The sequence below is a fragment of the Rhinolophus sinicus genome, chromosome 2 (assembly GCF_057876585.1).
Source record: "Rhinolophus sinicus isolate RSI-liver-muscle chromosome 2, RSI-T2T, whole genome shotgun sequence".
In the NCBI taxonomy this organism is placed as follows: Eukaryota; Metazoa; Chordata; class Mammalia; order Chiroptera; family Rhinolophidae; genus Rhinolophus; species Rhinolophus sinicus.
The window spans coordinates 44,762,407-44,782,021 of record NC_142502.1 but is presented as its reverse complement, the minus strand read 5'-3'; the positions used below and the strand labels follow the sequence as shown (position 1 = coordinate 44,782,021).

The following is a 19,615-nucleotide window of genomic DNA, read 5'->3' as shown; positions in this document are numbered from 1 at the left end:
TTGGAGCTCAGGGTCAAGAGCCCTGAGAATGCAGGGCTCACAGGGAATCCCTGTGAACCAGAAGTTGTATATTGGGCCAGGACTGAGCCACTGAGATGACCTCTCCCGCTGCTTATCTCTCTGTTCACTGTAAGATTGTGACAGGAGAAAAGCCTTGGGACCCATTACATGTCCCCAGGCTTAGGGACGATGGGTGCAGAGTTTGGAAACATTTAAAAACTGATTTATAGTGGAGCTGAATCATCTGAAGAGCTGCCCTATCTCAGTCTTCTTAGCACTACAACCAGATTAAAGAGGCAGAGTTAACAATTTTTAGTTTTTAGCCTGGAGGCTAATTTAGCCACTAGAGGCTAAATACTAGGGACTAACAGTTTCATTTTGTCCCTCCCATCTTTCCTTCTTTTTATTTTTTATTCTTGGGTTTGTCTTATTATTCTAATTATGTTTATGTTGATTGTTACTTTGATATTTATTAGCTATACATAATGTTTTGGTACAGTAGTCCCCCCATTATAATGTAGGGGTGCATTCCAAGATCCCCAGTGGATGCATGAAACCAGATAAAGTACCAAACCCTATATATACTATGTTTTTTCCTATACATAGATACCTATGATAAAGTTTAATTTGCACATTAGACACAGTAAGAGGCTAATAATAACTAATAATAAAATAGAACAATTATAACAATATGCTGTAATAAAAGTTATATGAATGTGGTCTCTCTCTCAGCAAACTAGCATGAATTTCTTTTTTCTTCACTATTTCAGAGAAGATTTGGTTTTAGCAGATCTTAGCAACCTCAGCATATCATCTACGTAAGAAACGTCCAAACTTGTAGACAATTTTTACAAGAGTTTATTTGAGCCCAAACTGACAAAAATTGACAGGAAGCAAGATCTTTATGGTTTGAGGATGACAGCTTTATAATTTCTTTTATGCATTTGAAATGAGGGAGGAAACATGAGGAAGATTAAATGAAGGTGGGAGAAAGCAAGGCAGGGATTAAACTAGTACAGGATAATTAAGAGATTATGTGCTTTCTTGAGGGTGGTTAGGGCTTATTTCAAAGGTATGTTAACCTGGATGCACAGAAACAATGGCTTAAGGCAAAGATAGACCTTTTACATATACCTGGGGCATAACTATCCACCTGACCTGCCCAGTTAGGAATTTATGATCAGATCACCCTGTGAAGTTACTTTCTGTAGAATCCCCCCCTTTTTTTTGTCCACAATATATTTTTTCCTAACTTATGAACTTTCACTACTTCACTTAAATAAGGAAGCACTTTGTGACTTCTCATTAGCATATTCAAATTGCCAGCATTACTACTTTTGCACTTTGGCGCCATTATTAAATATTGACAAAATAAGGGTTACTTGAACACAAGAACTGTGGTACCATGACCGTTCATCTGATAACTGAGATGGCTACTGACTAGCATGGAGGGTACCATACAGTGTGGATATGTTATGGGAGTCTCTGTTCTTCTTGCCCAAGCAGTGATTCTCGGAAGAGAATGGGCGTAGCCGAGGGGGGAGAGAGAGGCATAGGCCTCTGGTATTAGTGAACCAAGGAGGGAGAGAGGGAGAAAGAGAGAGCTAGAGAGAGACAGTGAGAGACCTAGGCCCCTTGTCCTGAGGACTTAGAGTTTGCTGGGTGGGGTGAGTAAGTTACATATTGATTTGGCAGGAAAAGGTGGTGCATGCTTTTCCATGGGAGGGCATGACCTCCTAGGAAGGGTGGAGGTCTGTGGACTCTATCCTTATCTTGCGCCAGACCACCTGTTGTCATCTGTTGTAAAAACAGATACGGGGCTGGAGGCAGTTAATCAAAGCTATTTGTGAGCTTTTTCTGTAGGCACCATGGACCCCCTTCCGCCCTTCCTCCTTCTACATTTTCTTAACTTCTACCTAACAGATACATTGGACAAAGCGATGATTCACGTCCCAAGCAGGATGGTGTGAGAGTTCATCACACTACTGGGAACGGCATGCAAGTTAAAACTTATGAATTCTTTTTTTCTGAAATTTTCTATGTAATATTTTTGGATCACGGTTTACGGCGGGTAATTGAAACCACAGGAAGTGAAACCGCAGACAGCGGGCCCTGCTGTACTTTACACAATAAAAAGTAATCATATTGCTTTTTCACCAAGGTTTTCCTAGGAAAGTAACTGTTGTTTTTCTATTTTTCATTCAAAAGTAGGCTTATAAAAATTTATTTGACACATGGGTATGTCTTTGTACAGTGTATTAATTTAGATAATCAGAATTTACCCATTGAGATTCACTGTGTGCTGATTGTATGCCCACGTACAACTCCTACATCATACATTTCTTTTTGTTGTTGTTGTTCTGTGGTCTGGAAGTGTTTCGTCCATTCATTCATTTCATCCATTCATTTCCTTCCCAACTAACTTCAAAAAAGGATATGAAGGCATTTACTTTACATGCACATTTTCTGATTCAATTCTCACAGCAGCCTTTTCTGAGGAAAGCAGTACTGATTGATACTGGTTCTCCCATTAATAGATAAGAACCTAGAGGATCAGAGAGGTTTCATTTTGTTCAGGGCTGCACAGTAAGTGGCAGGGTGTTATCAGAATAGAATTAGAATGGGTTATTACATTCTGTCCCTGTTTTCTTCTTGCATGTGTGTGACTTCCTCTAATTACAATTCAGTTGAACAGATTCAAGCATTCACTCAACAAATATTCACTAGCATTCCCGGTGTGGGGACACAGTGGTGAGAACAGATGTAGTCTCTGTTTTCACAGAGCTCAGTAAATAAGTAAACACATAAATAAAGTAGTTTTCAAATAGTGACCTTTTCTTTGAAGAAAATAAATGAGATAGGAGTTATGGTGGGAGGTAACTTCAATTTGGGGACTCAGGGACAACCTGTTTGAGGGGGTGACAGTTAGTGCATTGTATGCATTATATGGGTGAAGAGCAGTATTTGATATTTGGAAGACAGTTTCCTATTACCCTTGGGAAGCCTATGCCGTAGAATGTCTTTAGTTTCTATCTTTAAGACCAGCCAACAGTTGATGAATTTTTTATCCAATTTATTTTTTACCTGTTGTATTATATTAAAATTTGCATGTTGAAAATTAAAAATTCTCCCATAGGACCCCAAGCATCGCTTTTTCTTCAGATACTTTATTCGCTACTTAGATGTTCTAATAACACACTGCTGTCTCTCAGTTCTCTGTGGTTGTTACGTGAATGATTAGAAATCCTCTCTGCTTCGCTTTAGCCCCACTGTTTTCAGATTTTTTCCAGTGGTGCCCATGCTTTTCTTGCTTTTCTAACCTTGCATTTATTTCCCCGCAGATCTCAACATCTGCTGCAATTTGACTACTCAGGTTAGTGAAAATTTGTCCATTTATCAGTTTTGTCTGCAGGCAGTATTCACCAGCATTCTCCTACTTTACATGAATAAGGATCTCAACTTCTCGGCCACTTGTGACTCATTAATGGTGAAATTAAATATCTACAGGATACTTTCCTCAAAAACAGGCTAGTTTGTTTTTTTTTCCCCCCTGATTTTTTCCCCCTCCAAATTGTAATATACTATAATAGAAATTGATAGAAGGACAGGACATAATTAATGTATAAGAAATCTAGAAAACTAATCATTTACAAATAATTAAACTAAAACGGCACTGCTGCTTTCCGTAAGGCAGAGTAAGTTTGTCACGTGTTTCAAATTATATTTAGTTAGCCGAAAATAAGTACTTGTAGATAATTCAATAGTTTTAAAAAAAATGATGCATGGTTTATTCAGGCACGAAAATGATCCCTAGAATGTAGGCCCCAAACCACTACAAGATTTAAAATTTGCAGGAGAGAAAGAAATCCACCAACATTTAAAAATATCTAATTTTAACTTACTTTGAAAAGTAGCAGTAGTGTGTTTTTGTTGGGCCCTTACACTGTATTCAATATAATAATATAAGTATGGGAAAGGCTGGTGAAAACTGTGGATTTACCTACAAAACACACTGGGGAGTTTTATGTTGGAAGTGGTTTAGCACCTCAGGCAATGATGAAGAAACAGGTAAGGCAGACTGGACGCTTCATGAGGGGAGGGACAGAGCCCCTCCTCGTCGCTCCACCCCCAGCCTCTAGCATGTGCCAGGCACTCAGATTGTTGTGACCATTTTGAGGCTGAGCTTATAGCTTGGTTGAATTGCTGAAATATGAGGTCTACTAATTTTCCTGCTGATGACTACTTTCCATTCTAATAGCACTTTGTCTCTTCAAGGTCTTTCTTTCTTTGATCTTTAATATATAGAGGGCGCCAAAGAAATGTATACACATTTTAAGAAAGGAAAACTGTACTAAAATTGTAATACTCCATATATACCGATAACAAAAGATGAATACAAGTAACGTTTGACTTCTGCAAATACAAGAGGTGCTCAAAGTGGTTACCATCAGTGTGCAGACACTTCTGATTATGGCGAGATACTGCTTGAGCAACGTGGACCAAAGTGTCCACTTGTATACATTTTTGGCACCCCCAGTATAACCCTGAAAGCGAGAACAGCTTTATTTCCATCTTACCAGGAAAGGAGTTGGTTTAGAGACTTTCTCTGGTCACACACATAGTTAGTGACAGGGTGAGTTTTAAAGCAGCTTAAATGATAGAAATCAAAGTATGCTTATCTACACTGACACATACTCAGCCCTTTGCCTTGTACCTTCTCCCAGCTGCTTCCGGAAGAATGGGATGGGTGAGGGTACCCACAGCCTAGCAAGTAGGCTGACACATGCCCTGTCTTTCTTGACCCACATACACATCTGTGGAATTTAAAATGCTGCCATATATTGGTTACTGAATTTATAAAGCATTATAATAGCCACAACGTAAACCCGTGTCCCTGTCCCTACTTAATGAACTGTATCTCTGCTTCTGTGGACACGTGGTTTTCTTTCACAAGTTTCTGATGCCTCAGGAGCTAATCAGAGACTGGTCATAATTGTCTGCCAGGTGTCTCCTTGCTCCTCCTGCTCTTTGGTTCCAGGGCTGCTCTGAATCCTGGGGTTGGGATGGGCCAGTCCTAGTGTCCCTGGCCCACCTCTTTCTTGTGAGGAGCTTTCTAAGCTCTGCAGCCCTGTCATGTATCGAGAGCAGTGTGGCAGACCCAGGGGCCTCCTTTTCGCTCCTGAAATAAAATTCCTAGATCATAAAATCTATGTATACACATAAGTCTTGAAAAAGAAAAAACAATATTGCCCCACCTGTAACATAAAGGAGAATTAAAAGAAGTGATTTTTGAATCAAATATGTATTTTAAAAGGTAATGCTATATGGTGATGGAAGGAGAACTGACTCTGGGTAGTGAACACACAATGGGATTTATAGATGATATAATACAGAATTGTACACCTGAAATCTATGTAATTTCACTAAAAATTGTCACCCCAATAAATTAAAAAAAAGAAAAAGAAAAAGGTAATACTGGTAATACTTGGGACACATGCTACAATGTGGATGGACCTTGAAGAGATGCTAAGGGAACTAAGCCAGACAGTGTATGATTCCACTTAGATGAGGTACCTAAAGTACTCAGACGCATAGAGACAGAAAGTAGAATGGGGGTTGCAAGGGGCTTGGGGAAGGGAGAAAACTGGGAGTTATTGTTTAATCGGTGCAGAGGTTAAGTTTGAGAAAATGAAAAAGTTCTGGAGATGGTGGTGATGGTTGCACAAGAACTTAAATGTACTTATGACACTGAACGGTACACTTCAAAATGGTTAAAATGGTAAATGTTATATGATATAAATTTTATTAAAATAAAAAAATTTTAAAGGTAATTCTTGGCCACAACTATGTAAGAAAGATAAAAAGAGCCTCCACTAATTTCCGAAACACCCCAGGGGGATGGTACTGCCCATATTGTGAACGAATGTGCAGTATCTATGGTCAGGAAACTGATCCCCAAGATATTAGAATCAGTAAGGAGTAGAGCTCATAATTTGACTCCAAAGACATTTTTTCTCCTACGATGCCTGGGCCTTCCAACTCTCAGTCTACAAAAGTGTTCTCTGCTGTGGCAGTTGCCTTCATTCAGACCACTCAGAACTTCCACTTTTTTTTTTAAAAAATCCTCCTATAGGGGTAATGGTCTTTTTCTTACTAAACACTGTGAAAATCACAAGACAGAACTGCATATGTTTAAAATAACGTTAATCACATCTTCCTACCCTCGGACTCCAAAATAATCTTATTCTTAAGAAAGGGTGAAAGATTGGGGTAGACAATCTCAGAAGTGTGTGGAAATGACCATAGTGGAAGGAAAATTGATATCTAGGCCTAATCCTAACAATGTGTCATCTTCTACCAGACAAACATAGTTTTGAATTTGATGTAACACTAGGGAGAGTCAGCAATTAGATAACTCAACATTAATAGAAAGACTCAACACTGTATGCCTTACCAAGACTGCAGGAGGAAGGGGGTGGGAGACTTCCGTAAAGGAGTTCTCTAGTCAACGTCACAGGTCCAATGGACTCTTAGTGAGGAGAGGTTAGAAGGCAGAATATTTATAAAAGGATCAGTCTTTCTTCGCTTTACAATTAAGGGCAAAATTAAGAAGCTGAACAAGAACGAATGCTCCATTTCTCTGCTTCTTTCAGAAATCAGATCAACCTTAAAGTAAATAAATTAAAATTTCGATAAACTACCACTCTACACATCTTTCATTGTTCAAGAAGAAATAGAACCAATTTTGATCATTTAAAAAATATCTGGCATCGTGACATTCTAGCCAGAGCCATTAAATAAGTAAAGAAATCAAGTTACCCCAAATCTTTAAATAATACTTTCTGAGATTATCCCTTCCTATTTTAAGATGAAGTTTATCTTAAATTTCTAAAATTTAAGCTTAGTTGAACTAGCCTGTTGTTGGGTGCATTTGTCATTTTGGACTACTTTTCCAAATTCATGAAATTTATCTATTGATTAGAGATGCTATAGCTCATGCCTACCTATTTATTTGCATGCACATTTAGCCAATAAGTGACTTTATCTCCAGATAAATCCAGGAGGAAGTTTAACAGAGCATATCCTTTAAAAAAAAGCAAACATGGAAACACATGATGCCTCATAAGAGCGTTGATCATATCTGCAAAAGCCTTGGCAACCACCGTGTATCCTGCAAGTGTTCTGCTGCAGATTGAGTCAGTTAGGCAGGCAGGCTGCGGGCGACGGCAGAGGCCACCGGAGCCGTCTTGACCAGAGCAGACACGGTCTAACTTCTCAGATAAGACAGACCCTGGGGAATTCGTATTCCATTGTGTTCAGCTAAACTAGCCAGGAATCAAGGGGGACAGAGTGGTGACTCTGGTGTGCCAAAAATGAGACTCCAAGAAAGAAACTGTTCAGAATCAAATTTGGATTTAGGTGTATTAAAATAAAATTTAAACAAACCAACAGATTAAACACCTTTCATTGTTCAGGAAGGACTAGTATAGTTTTTGGTAATTTGTGACACAGAAATTATTGTCAGGGTCACTAAATAATTTCAAGTTACCTATAAATCCTAGTGAGTTATTTTCTGTTTTAAGATGAAGTCCATCTTACCTTCTGAAATTCGAGATTATTTGAACTGGCATCTAAATCCAAATTGGTTTTCATTGATAACGACTCTAGAACATTTTGCCAAATCTTGGCCTGATTTAAATGATGCTATGTCAAGGATGGACTATTTTGTTTTGTTTTAATCTAAGGAAAATTGTTTTTTAGAAAAGGAAAAGTAAAGGCTTTATGGAATTTTTAGAGTTAGAAAATGTTTTCAAAATTAGAACATTCTTGAACCATCAGCCATCTTTCTTCCTTCTGAACTCTTCTTTTTCTTCCCCTTGGTGGCTGTTAAATAATCTTTACTCTGGAAACTTTCCTCTTTTTTCTCAATCCTGACTTGTATGTGTCTTACCAGTGCCGTGTATGATTACACACCACGGACACCCATCTGAATGAAATGGAAAGACTGGCCATTTAAAAACACAAACAGAACCAACTACCCCTACTTCCTAGAGTCCTGTTAGGCCAAAGGTCTGCTCTCCATTTCGTCAGCTGCTGAGGAAGCAGTAGGTACCTGTACCACGAATTTAGTCACAACGGAAATATCTTATTAGTAAATAGACATTGAGCTGCCTAAAGATGTTCGTCCTTAAAAATGCTGGCAGGCAAATAAATTTTGTTTGCACTTCAGGCATACCTTATAGCTGTTTTATTCTCAGAGCACAGTTGATCAAATTTGACAAGCGAAAATGACATTTTAAGGCTGACCTAATCAACATCTTCATGGACATAAGGTCCTATTTAACATTATTTGATGTAAAGGGCTTAATTGTCTGTACCCAAATCGATGTAGTTTTCTTCTTTTAATCACCTCACGGGCTTGCTGGTGTGCGGCGCTCATGTAAAACTTCCGAAGGGAATTCCCCGCTTTTTAAAATTTACTTCCTTTTCTTAGCAACCACAGAGATAGAGAAAACACAGATGTTTAAAAAAGAAAAAAAACAAACCAAACCTTCATTCCATTCAGAAGATTTGTTCCTCCTACTTTGAAGTCAAAGGGTGGTGTAAAGTTTTGATTTGCAACCAATCCTGAGATTATTCATTAACCAAATCTAACAGGCTTTCTACTCCCTTTCAAATGTACGTCTGATTTTTAAAGGGGCCAGGCCCTTTCCCTTGAGTTTACCTTTTAAAGAGTATGTTTAGGCAGAATGCTCTTTTAGAGTTATGGAATAGCGTTTTACATGTTGAATGGATATAGTCTTAGAAATTGAACTGCAAACAAGTGAGAGGCAACAAGCTGAAGCTGCTAATCTCCGAAGTGCTCGGAACCCAGTATCCCTGTGAGAAAGTCAGAAGCTGCAGAAATCATTCTGAATTCCAAAACCACTGCAAATATTGTGTACCATTTATTACCCTGTTTTTGGATGTGCCATGCAAAGGTAAAAGATACAGGTCCCCTGCTGTGGCCATAAGCGTTTATTCCCCTAGCACAGGCTACTTGTGGTCCTCTTTTCGGTTTGATGACATGTATCTGAAGAGGAAGGGCATGGGACCAGGGAATCGCAATCACCATAGACAAGAGCAGCTGAGGGCTGTGTGTGCGCCTGGAATCTGTTTATCTCCCAGAGGGCATAGTAACTGCAACAACAATGGATGATAAATATGGCTGACTTTTTCCCCCTCCATTCTGCAAATGCAATTGTTGTTCCATTAGTTCCATAGCCTGCAGTGCTCTGTTGGGCCTGTTTTTGCCCTGCCTTCCTAGCGTCCCTAAAATACTGCCTTTGTTGGCACTTGCTACTTGAGTCAGTCAGGCTGTTCCTTCAAGTGCACTGTCAGAAGTAAAGTTATCTTTGGTTTAAGTCTCCTGTAGTTCGTTTCCCTTCTTCTTGAACTACTGTTTCCCACAAAAATATACAAGAACACCTCACTTTCTGGCACTTCACAATTGCGTTTTCTATAAACCGAAGGCAAGACCCTCCACCAGCAGAGATTTCTACTTGCTTTATTGCGGTGGTCTGGGACTGAGCCTACAATATCCGCAAGGTGTGCCTGTGGTTTAACTTGTGTGCACCAAAGATTTTAAACAATCATTTTTAATGTAATAAGTTACATAAGCATTACATAAAGGACATTAAGCAAAAACCAGCCATCCTCTTAAAGGGGGGGGGGGTGGAAGAGGGAAGTTGAGGCTAATGACTATCAGACATGACCTAATAACATTATCTTAGAAAACAATACTCCAGGGAATGAATGGGCTTTTTGACCAGTGACCTCCTTGCTTTGCAGGTGTGTACCACCACTGGGTGTCAAGGACTTCTATAAATAAAGTGATTTGGGGTTCCCATCTGCTAGGCATTCTTCTACTGTGAAACCATTTGCTAAAGAGAAAAGAAACTTGAGTTTCTGATGTACTTATGTCAGCTTTATTGGAGCTGACTTTCTACTATGGCCACCCATTTAACTTTCTTTATGGTTGACTGAGAGCTAGAAGACTCGGCCTGGATTCTCAGTGGAAGAACATTATCCGACGTCTCCAAGTGGCTGGCACTGTGGCTCCCCTGTAGGGGAGAGGTGGAGACGGGAGAAGCGGGGGCTGAGGCTAATTTAATGAGACGATCGCTTTCGCTTTCTTAGGTTGCTGCCCCCAAACTCTCAAAAGGGGTCTGCCTCTGGGCTCTAGTGAGGAGAGAGGAACCTCTTCCAAATACCAGATTTGCTCAATATTCACGCTTTTGCTAAACTGAAGTACATGCCAGTCTCCAGAGGATGAGAGATGGTCAGGGATTTGTAAAATAGTTGGCAGCAAGCACTGGAGGCCCTGGTGATCTCCCGAGTACTACCACCTCCAGGAGGAAAGACCTCTAGGACCCAGAGATCCAGCATCCCCAGGTCCCTTACTTAATGACCAAAGAAACTTAGACTTTGCAGATTTTGGCTGAAGTTGAGGATGGAGTGTTAGAAGCTGAAGTTCTTGCTTTATTTAAACAATGACAACAATAACAAAAGTCAATGAAATAGTGCCCCTTATATTTGAAGAGGTAAGTTTCCACTTAAGCATAATTTGAATTAACCAAATGTACCTTTTTTCAAAAGACCCAAAACATTTCACTGTATTCTTTTTAAGGATTATAAAGTAGAGCAGGGGAAAAAAACACAACCCACTAATAAAGGATAGCAGCTGTTTGGCAGGCAGGTGTTCTTAGTTTCATCAGAAGAATGACTCATAAATTCAGTCTTTTTTGAATACTAAAGGTGGTTTATTTAAAAGTGTTAGTAGACCTTTGGGTGCTTCCTGGAGTGGGTTAAATACATTAGAGTCTGGATTCAAATTCCAAATAAAGCTCGAGTACACATAATTATATCCCACCTGCCTTAGATCAGGTTATTCATTTTCTTCAAAATTGAGCTGGAATCCATCTCCTCCTTTATCTAATCTCACTTGATGGAGCACTAGTGATAAGGGCCTGCAGGTATAAGCCAGTTTTGAGGTCACCTTTATCGACAGCTGGCTTATCTTTGCAGCCAAAGAAACTTAGACTTTGCAGTATATTTCTTGGACCAGTACTGTTCAATAAATATAATGCAAGCCACGTGTGGAATTAAAAAGTTTGTAGTAGCCATATTTTAAAAAGTAAAAATAAATAAACAAAATGAGATTAGCTTCATAATATATTTTATTTAACCAATGTAGCCTAAAATGTTGTTTCAACATGGTGTCAATATTTAAAAATTATTAATGAGATCTTTTGTGGGGTGTTTTTTTTTACTAAGTTTTCTATATTTGCTGTGTGTCTATTTTGCTGTGTGTTTATAGCACATCTCAATTCGAAGTAGCCCTAGTACGTGCTCAGTAGCCCATGTGTAGCTCGTAGCTACCACATTGGACAACAGAATGTTAACATGGTGACTACAAGGAGGCAGCTGGAGGTGAGCTGCATTCCCAAGGCAGGAAGGCTTGATCTGTCAAACCAGGAGTTCGAGCTTTGCCCTGAAGTCTGTGAGAGCCATCAGAGGATCTTAGGCAGAGAAACGTTATTTTTAATTTTGAACTTAATCTGCTAGTCTCAGGGAATATGGGTTAGAGACTTAGGAGTGGGGGCTCGAGCAGGAAGCATGTTAGAGGGCTGTTGTGGTGGTCCAGGCGAGGAGCAGTAAGGACCTGAACTAAAACACTGTGGGGAAAGTGGACCAACAGAAGGGTGTCTGAGAGAGATTAGGAGGTAAGAAGCATCCGGATTGGGTGCTGACTGTCGGCTTTGGAGAGAGGGAGGGAATGATCTAGGATGGTTGTCAGGTTTCTACGTGGGGTTAGTTGGGCCAGTAGTAGTGTTACGTGCCATGGAGGGAGGGCAAGGTGTGGAGGGATACGAGTTCCATGGGGCATGTCCAGTCTGACATGGAAGAGTTACTCACGAGTGTGTGCAGAGTTAGAAGCTGTACAGGCTGGGTGGGAGCTCTCAGGGCTTAAGATGCCCACGGAAACTTTCGGCAGTAACAACAAGGGGGTGTAAGGCTAAGATAATCAAGGGCAGCTTTATAGAAAAGGTGGGATTTAGGCAGAGTGTTAAAGAATGGGTAGGATTTAGAAAGTCAAAGAAGGTAGAAGAGGCAGCAGAAATGCAGAGAGGTGAGAATGTTTCAGACACTGGATGAACCCATTGTGCTGGGCCAGATGGGATTTGGGCTGAGCTCCAAGCTGGCCCTAATGCAGGGTGCAGACATGGATTGTTTGGCTTGCATGGGTGAGGCTGGATCACGCAGTGCTCTAAATGTAAGTTAGGTGCCAACATCTTCACACAATCCAGATTTCTCACTTCTCCTTAAAATAAAAGGGGGCCGGGAGGTGGATTTGGCCACACTGGTGGCCCTATATGGTAATAATCAACTTAACTGTATGCTCCCCCTCTCCACTAGTCTGTTTTCCTCCATGAATGCTATTTGCCTGAATCCTGTAGACATTTGAGTTTGTGCTTCTGGGTCAAGGACCAGCAAGTAATAAAGGTACAAAGGTACACTGGTTACAGATTAAGGAGGGCTTTTAATACCAAACTAAGGAGTGGAAATGGAGGCAGTGGGCAACTGATGAAGAAGGGATTGATGAGATTAAAGCCATATTTAGGAGGATTATTCTGGACCAGTGTGAAAATACAGAAGTGAAGGAGAACCGTTAACCAGTTTTGAAAGAGGAAAGACAGATGTGATGGTGCTGGCATAACCAAGTGGGCTTTCAAATGCAAAATGGACGTGTCTTATTAGGTGTCACCTGCAACGTGCTACATGGGAACCATCTGGGCCTTTGAGCTCACTGGGAAATCTGCTTTGCAGGCTTCCAGAAGTCAGGCCGGTGTTTGGTGTAGGGGACAGTGAGGTCTGATTGCTTGAAACAACTCTTTATGTTTGTTCGAACATTTCAGTGATTTCAGAGAAAGCAGGAGGAGTGTAGACATGCTAGTTCTTGCCATGAGACGGTCAGTGATCCCAGGAAGGTGATCACTGAGAAAATGGACATGTTAAGAAAGGGTGGCAAACCGAAACCCGGACTGTGGGAACAAAGCTTGTATTAGACGATGGGTGCTGAGCTGCGTGCTGTGTCACCCAGCATAACAGCTGCCTGGTCACGCTGCCTGGTCACGCTGCCTGGTCACGCTGCCTGGTCACGCTGCCTGGTCACGCTGCCTGGTCACGCTGCCTTCTTAAACACTGTCAGGTTGTGGGTTTGCAGTCATTGTCCTACGTACGCTGTAAATTAGAGGAAAAGGCCCCTTAAAGAAAATAGGCTAAAATTAGTATCTGACCGTTATTAACGGTGTGTCGGGCACTCTTCTAAGTTCTGTATACAGATATTTAATCCTCACAACTACCCTCTTGAAGTATTAGGTTGCTGCAAAAGTAATTGTGGTTTTTGCAATTGTTTTTAACCTTTTAAACCTGCACCAACCTAATACTATTGCTACCTCCATTTGCCAACAAGGAAACTGAGGCCCTAGAAGTTCAGAACTGCCCCAGGGTCATAGGCTACTAAGGGATGGAAGCAGGGCTTGGACCCCAGCGTCTCTCAGAGGCCTTTCCTTTAACTACTACGTTAACCTGACTTGGTATCGGTATCTCTGCTGACATCATACAAATAGGCAAATTCACAGGTAGAGAAACGATGCTTTTATCCTGGAAGCGCCAGTACAACTTAATTCAGGGGTGTCCGTTTGGTTCAGGCCCTTCTAGAAGAAACTCCAGAGTGGCTTCTTAAACTGCCTCACTGGGGAGGAGATAACGTGCCGGACCCTTGGGTTTCCTGGAGAGAGCGTGGTTGTGTGGTGGGTTCACATTTCTGTGCTCTTCCGTTAGTTAATGGCTCGATGTCAACGTATTAAGTGTGTGTGGGTAGCCCTTTATTTAAAAAAAAAAAAAAGCACCTCTTGTAAAACTTCTTTCTTTCATGCAAGCTAAATCCTGTTAACTTTTCTTCATATGTTCTCACAGAGCACCTTTTATAAACAGTTGCATTTGGAAGGGGATGGGAGTCCATAACATTGTAGAGACCGAAAGGCATTCGTGCACAGCCTCAAACCTTGTCCGGGTTTCCTACCATATTCAGTGTGGCTTCTTTCTCTTCGGGCTACAGATGAAACACGTGAATGAGCGGTTTCAAGATGAGAACAACAAAGAGGTGCTGCTCATGTGCATTGGCATCACGTCAGGCGTCGGGCGGCTGCTCTTCGGGCGGATTGCAGACTACGTGCCTGGCGTGAAGAAGGTTTATCTTCAGGTACTGCTTTCAGCAAAGTTATTCTTATTGTCTAATGGCTCCTTATATGCGTATGTACGTATTTGCTTAAATTCTTCTGTAAAAATGAGAAGTATTTTCTAGAACCTAACTTCTGCAAGCAGTTTTTCAAGGGCAAGATCAGTTGAGAGTTTTGGGTTTTCAACATGAAAAACTGGCGCTCAAACAACGATCTCCTTTGTTTCATCATGGAACTCCACCAAGCCGAAGTGTTTTTTTGCCTATTGCTTTTTCTAAGCAGAATGTTTTCGTTTCAGCATAGTTCTCATAGTCACGTACCTTTGCAACATCTGTGGAACTCAGGGTGTGTGTGCCTTTCGGAGATTCTTTATTGAAATTGCCGTCTGGGTGTCGTGGAGTACACACAAATCAAATGCTCGTTCTAAGATCGTTTGGACCTCATTTGACAAGTATCGAAGTGACTCTTCCATGCCAGACCCTGTGTTAATGCTGCAGATGAAACATGGTCTGTACCCACAGTCAGTAGCTGATGGTCTCCTGGGAGATAATGTGGAAACAGTGGTATAATGGGTATGTTAGATGGGTGCCATGGCAACATGCCAGGCACCAAGCTTCTGAATCACTAGTGAGGATCTGAGCCGGCCACCTGGGCTGGCAGAGTGGTAAGAGGTGAGTAGCAGTTAGATAGATCGGAAGACAGAGGCAGGTGTTCCAAGCAGAGAAGACCTGGGCAGAGGGGTGGAGGTGTGACATAGTACGTTACGTCCAGAAAACTGAATGTTTGAATGGAATACAGAGAGAACAGATTGATTGGCTGAGCGGGTAGGCAGGAGCCAGGTTGGGAAGGGCCTTTATAAACACAAAAGAGGACGAACTCTATCTTGAAATCTACTAGGTACCATTAAAGGATTTTAAGTAAGGGACTACTCTGACATGGGTTGTATTTGATTAAGTTTAACCCAGTAACTATGAAGGGTGGAATGAGGTGGAGAGTGGGTAAGAGTTGTAACAGCCCAAAAGGCCACATGTTGAAGGTTCCATTTCTGTGAGGTCCAAATTGGGGAGCTCCACAGAGGCAGAAAGTATGTTAGTGGTTTCCAGGAGTGGAGGGGGGAGGGAATGGGGGTGACTGCTGTTAGGTATGGGGTTTCTTTTTGGGGTGATACAAATATTCTGAAATTAGACAGTAGTGATAGTTGTACAAACTTATTAATGACCTGAAAGCCACTGAATTGTCTACTTTAAATGGGTGAGTTTCATGGTACGTGAATTTATATCTCAATAAAACTGTTATTTAAAAAAAAAAAAAGTGGAGACAGAGGGACCCGTTGGAGCCCGTTGGAGTTCTCTGGGCAGGAAGAAGCAAGGCAGAGATGCTGGCATCAGACAAGGAGTAAAACAGGGGTACGGAGAATGGGAGGTCGGTGGAGTGACCCAATCTGGGTGTGAGATTTACGGCTCGGATAACAGAGCAGATGGTTTTGCTGTTTTATCAAGATCAGTAAGTCAGTAAATTGGAGGAAGATGATGAGCTCATTTTTGCCACGCTAAGTTTGTGGTGCTTGTGGGAAAGCCAGGTTGAGTTTGGAGTTCCTGAGAGACCTGGGAAAGAGACCTGAGGACCTGGCGTTCCTGGGCTGGATGGGGCAAAAACGACAGAACTGAAGCCATCCTACTTCGGGGACATCATGGGAAGGCAGGGTTCTTTGGGAAAGACGACAATGCTGGGGAAAACAGAAGGCAGCAGGAAAAGAGGAAGACCAAATATGAGGTGGAGTGACTCCATAAAGGAAGCCACGGGTATGAGCCTACGGGAGCTGAGCAGGGCTGCGAGGACAGGCCACTGCGGACGTCACTAGTCACCGGGGTCGGAGCTGACTCAATGGCACAGAACACACAAAGTAACTTCCGTTGGTTGCTGTGCAGTAGTGACGACCACCATATACTGAGCTCTTCCACATGCCGACGAATAGTGCTCTACGGGCCGTGTCTCCTTTACTCCTTGCGCCAGCACCTTGAGGGCGTTATTTCCCCATAGAGACGCAAACACTGAGGGACGGAGAGGCTCCCTCACTATGCGTGTGTGTGTCCAGGTAGACAGCTGCAGGGAGTCTGGGCGTACAGCCAGGAGGAGGTGGACATAGCTGGAGAGTGCCACTTCAATTTAAAGCATTTATTGTACTGTGATCATCCCCCCTTTTATTAATGCCTGTGGATATCGTCACACATTTAGCAGACCATTTGGTCTTTTTCCCAAGTGTCAAGGGAGCCCTCTAACGGACACTTGTTGCCTTACACACTTTCCAGCTGCCTTTCATTCCTTCAAAAAATTCTGAGCGCTTACTGGGACCCAAGTACATGCCTAGACCCTGGTGGGGTGACACAAACCAGACAGATATGGTCGCTGAGTCCCTGGAGCAAGACTGGAGGCTGGAAAAAGCTGGGTATGTTGGGAGCTCAAGAAGACAGGGGGAGTGGCACGGAAAGAGTTCGGAAAGCTAGGAGGGGCCAGATTACACAGGGCCTTGCAAGCCCAGGTGAAGAGATTTTACTTTAAATGTCATAGGTCTTTGTTGGAGAACAACATGGTCTGATTTTACATTTTAAAGGCCCTGTGTGTGGCCAAGGGATTACTGGGAGGGAAGCAAGGGGGCAGGAAGAACAGTCAGGAGATGAGCGCAGTGGTCCAGGTGAGACATGATGGCGGTCCAGACGAAGGTGCCACAATGGATGAAGTCATCGTCTATTTGATTCATCAACATTTTACTCCAAAACAGCTTTTGAAAATTTCCCCATGACATTGGGCAATGAGGTCAGTCACATTTTGGGTGGCACATTTTAGTACATAGTACATGTAATTTACAAAAGAAAAGACAGACTTTCCTAGCTTGTCCCATGTTTGGTCTGCAGTTACACAGCAGTGAGTTAATAGTAATTTCATGTTGGATGGAAGGTTCATCGCAACCTCTTAGGTCATCTTTTAAGTCTGTTTTCCTTCCTTCAAATGCGGTGCAGTGTCTGTGGCACCCAGTGGTACATGCGGAGTCACAGGTGACATGACTGCATCTCAGAGAGACCCATGAAGGAGAAGGCAGGCCTTCAGTGTGTCCTGAGCCAGCCATGGGCTCCAGCTTGTCAACACGCAGTGGCACCGGGGCCAGCGCACGCCCGGCCCACGCAGGCTACTGGACCTGCCCCTTCGCATAACTCCCCACTCTGTGCCTTTTTCCTGGCCTCCCTGCCCAACTCCCAAATGTCTGGTGTGGTTTTTCATTCTTGGCTCTTCTCTACCATGACCAACTCCAGCTCTGCCTGTTCACTCATTCGTCTTTCTCTCTACGGCTCTCCATCCCTGGCTGTCTGCCTCAGGCCCAGCCTCTAAGGGCTGGATGCTCCTGCTGCCTCCCTCTCTTCCCTTCCCTTTGTTGGGGCGTGTTCCGGGACATACCTGCTCTCTGCTTTCGTCTGTTCTATCCCAGCCTTATGGGGCTATGACAGTTCTCTTCCTTCTGTGTCCCCCTGAAGCCAGCTCTGAGCAGCAGCCGGGCACAGAATACACTTCACAACCTCCCACACGGTCTGATTTCTGGTCATGGGCATCTTGGGTATGCGAGGCTGCAGAGCGGAGAAGCCCAAGCTCTGAAAATAAGACATGAGTTCACACCAGTCCTGCCACCAATTTGTATGCAGAATTGGCAGAGGGCTATGATGAGAATTCATGGTGACAGCTTACGTCAAGTGTCGGTCCAGAGTAGACAATTGATAGTCCTTGCTTTACTATGTTTGAATATTCTATTAAATGCTGAAGCAGATCCTGATTGGGAACGCGTCTCAAGAAAGGAGACCTTGGTTATCCTGAACAAAAGACTTTGCTCATAGGTAGCAAAGAGTTTAGGAGTATGCCTCCCACTTTTGCTAAAGAGTTCTGAATTTAAACTTCCAGAAAGGTCCTGGGTTCCAGGTATTTTCAGCCCAACAATTTTAAATGCTAAGTGAAGAGATGACTGAACTTCATTATACAGAATAATAATGTAAAGAAAATCTTTGCACAGGTTCCTAGAATATGTACTTTAGTGGGAGAGGAAAGGCTGTGTCCTGGTATCTTCTTCCCATCTTTCTTCACAGGCCTGTCTTTCTACTCACCATTACATTACAACAGATTGTGTGTTTAATATGTAAGTGTTCCAGAAGTGTGAGTGTTTCAAAGGTCTGGAAGTTGCCACTCCGTGGTGAAAGAATCAGAAACTTTGGATTTAGATCACTGTCCGTTATGTCCTATTTCTGTGTGACGTGGGCATATTGAAGCATGGACATCATATCCATCTGTGTAAAGCAGACAGACCCCAACAAGCTGTGTGCGTGCCTAGGAAGGGTGTAGGAGGACGCAAACCAAACCATTGAGTGGTTATTCCACTCAATGGAAAGTGGGCATGAGTTGAGGGCTGGGAGGGGTTGAAGGGAGACTTCCATATATCACTGTATGCACTTTTATAAGGTTCAAACTTTGAAAAGAAGGTACTCATGAGTTACTTTGGTCGTGAAGCAAAGTTCACCGCTTTCATAGCCATCTTCTTGTGTCAACTTCCTCTTCTGACTGAGGTAGAACGAACTGATCAGTGTTGCCCAGTTTCCCGTTCCATTTTACATTTTCCTAAAGATACCTCGGGATAAGAGCCTATGCTTTATCAACGTAAGCTATTTCCGAAACACTCCAAGCACTGAGCAGTCCCCCCCTTGCATAAGGAATAGGGCCATGGGGCCCCTGCTGTCACCTCTGCCAGGGCACTGGGGCCCGTGCCTCCCTCAGGCAGCAATGGCCGTACTCATGTGCTGTCGGGAAAGTGGAACAGACTCCCTGTGAAGCATTTGAAAGGCCTGTGGCCTCTGTGTGCTTCAGAAGCAGCCAGCCACTTGGCTGTGGCTGGACACTCCCCTTCAGTTTGTGATGGACTGGCAGAGCTCTGCTGCCAACTGCTTTCTGCCCTGGGTTCCCAGCCAGAGACTCGAAAGTCTGGAAATGTTATATTGAAAACATTTATAGGAGGAACACTTGGCTCTTAACTGTGGGCAATTGTGTGTCTGCCTCCATCCGAAAAGGCCTTCTGCTTACCCAGGTGCAGCTCGTTTTTCCTTTTGAACTATACTTAGATTCCTGAGCAAAAAGACGGACATTTCTCCAAGAATGCTCTCTTTGTGATAGAAATGGGAAAGGTAACAGCAAAAGAAAAAAAAAATTTGTTCTTAGGTACATAAACTAACTGAAGCAGGGGGTTATTCTAGAGCCTGTAATATTATGACAGAAGATATTTCCTTGCATGAGTCTAAGAA

The 19,615-nt window shown here is 42.5% G+C and overlaps 1 protein-coding gene and 1 long non-coding RNA gene across 3 annotated transcripts in view; one reads left to right on the top strand and one right to left on the bottom strand.

Moving 5' to 3' along the window:
* Nucleotides 1-19,615, bottom strand: part of LOC141571695 (uncharacterized) — a 62,223-nt gene that overhangs the window by 15,268 nt on the left and 27,340 nt on the right. The window lies entirely within an intron of this gene.
* Nucleotides 1-19,615, top strand: part of SLC16A10 (solute carrier family 16 member 10) — a 102,298-nt gene that overhangs the window by 68,460 nt on the left and 14,223 nt on the right. For both annotated transcript variants that reach the window (XR_012496715.2, XM_019734949.3), the window contains exon 4: nt 14,165-14,308. Coding sequence is in view for 1 of the 2 variants with exons in the window: in XM_019734949.3 (XP_019590508.3) it covers nt 14,165-14,308 (144 nt within the window). In the remaining variant the exon portion in view is untranslated. The remainder of the gene's footprint in view (nt 1-14,164; nt 14,309-19,615) is intronic.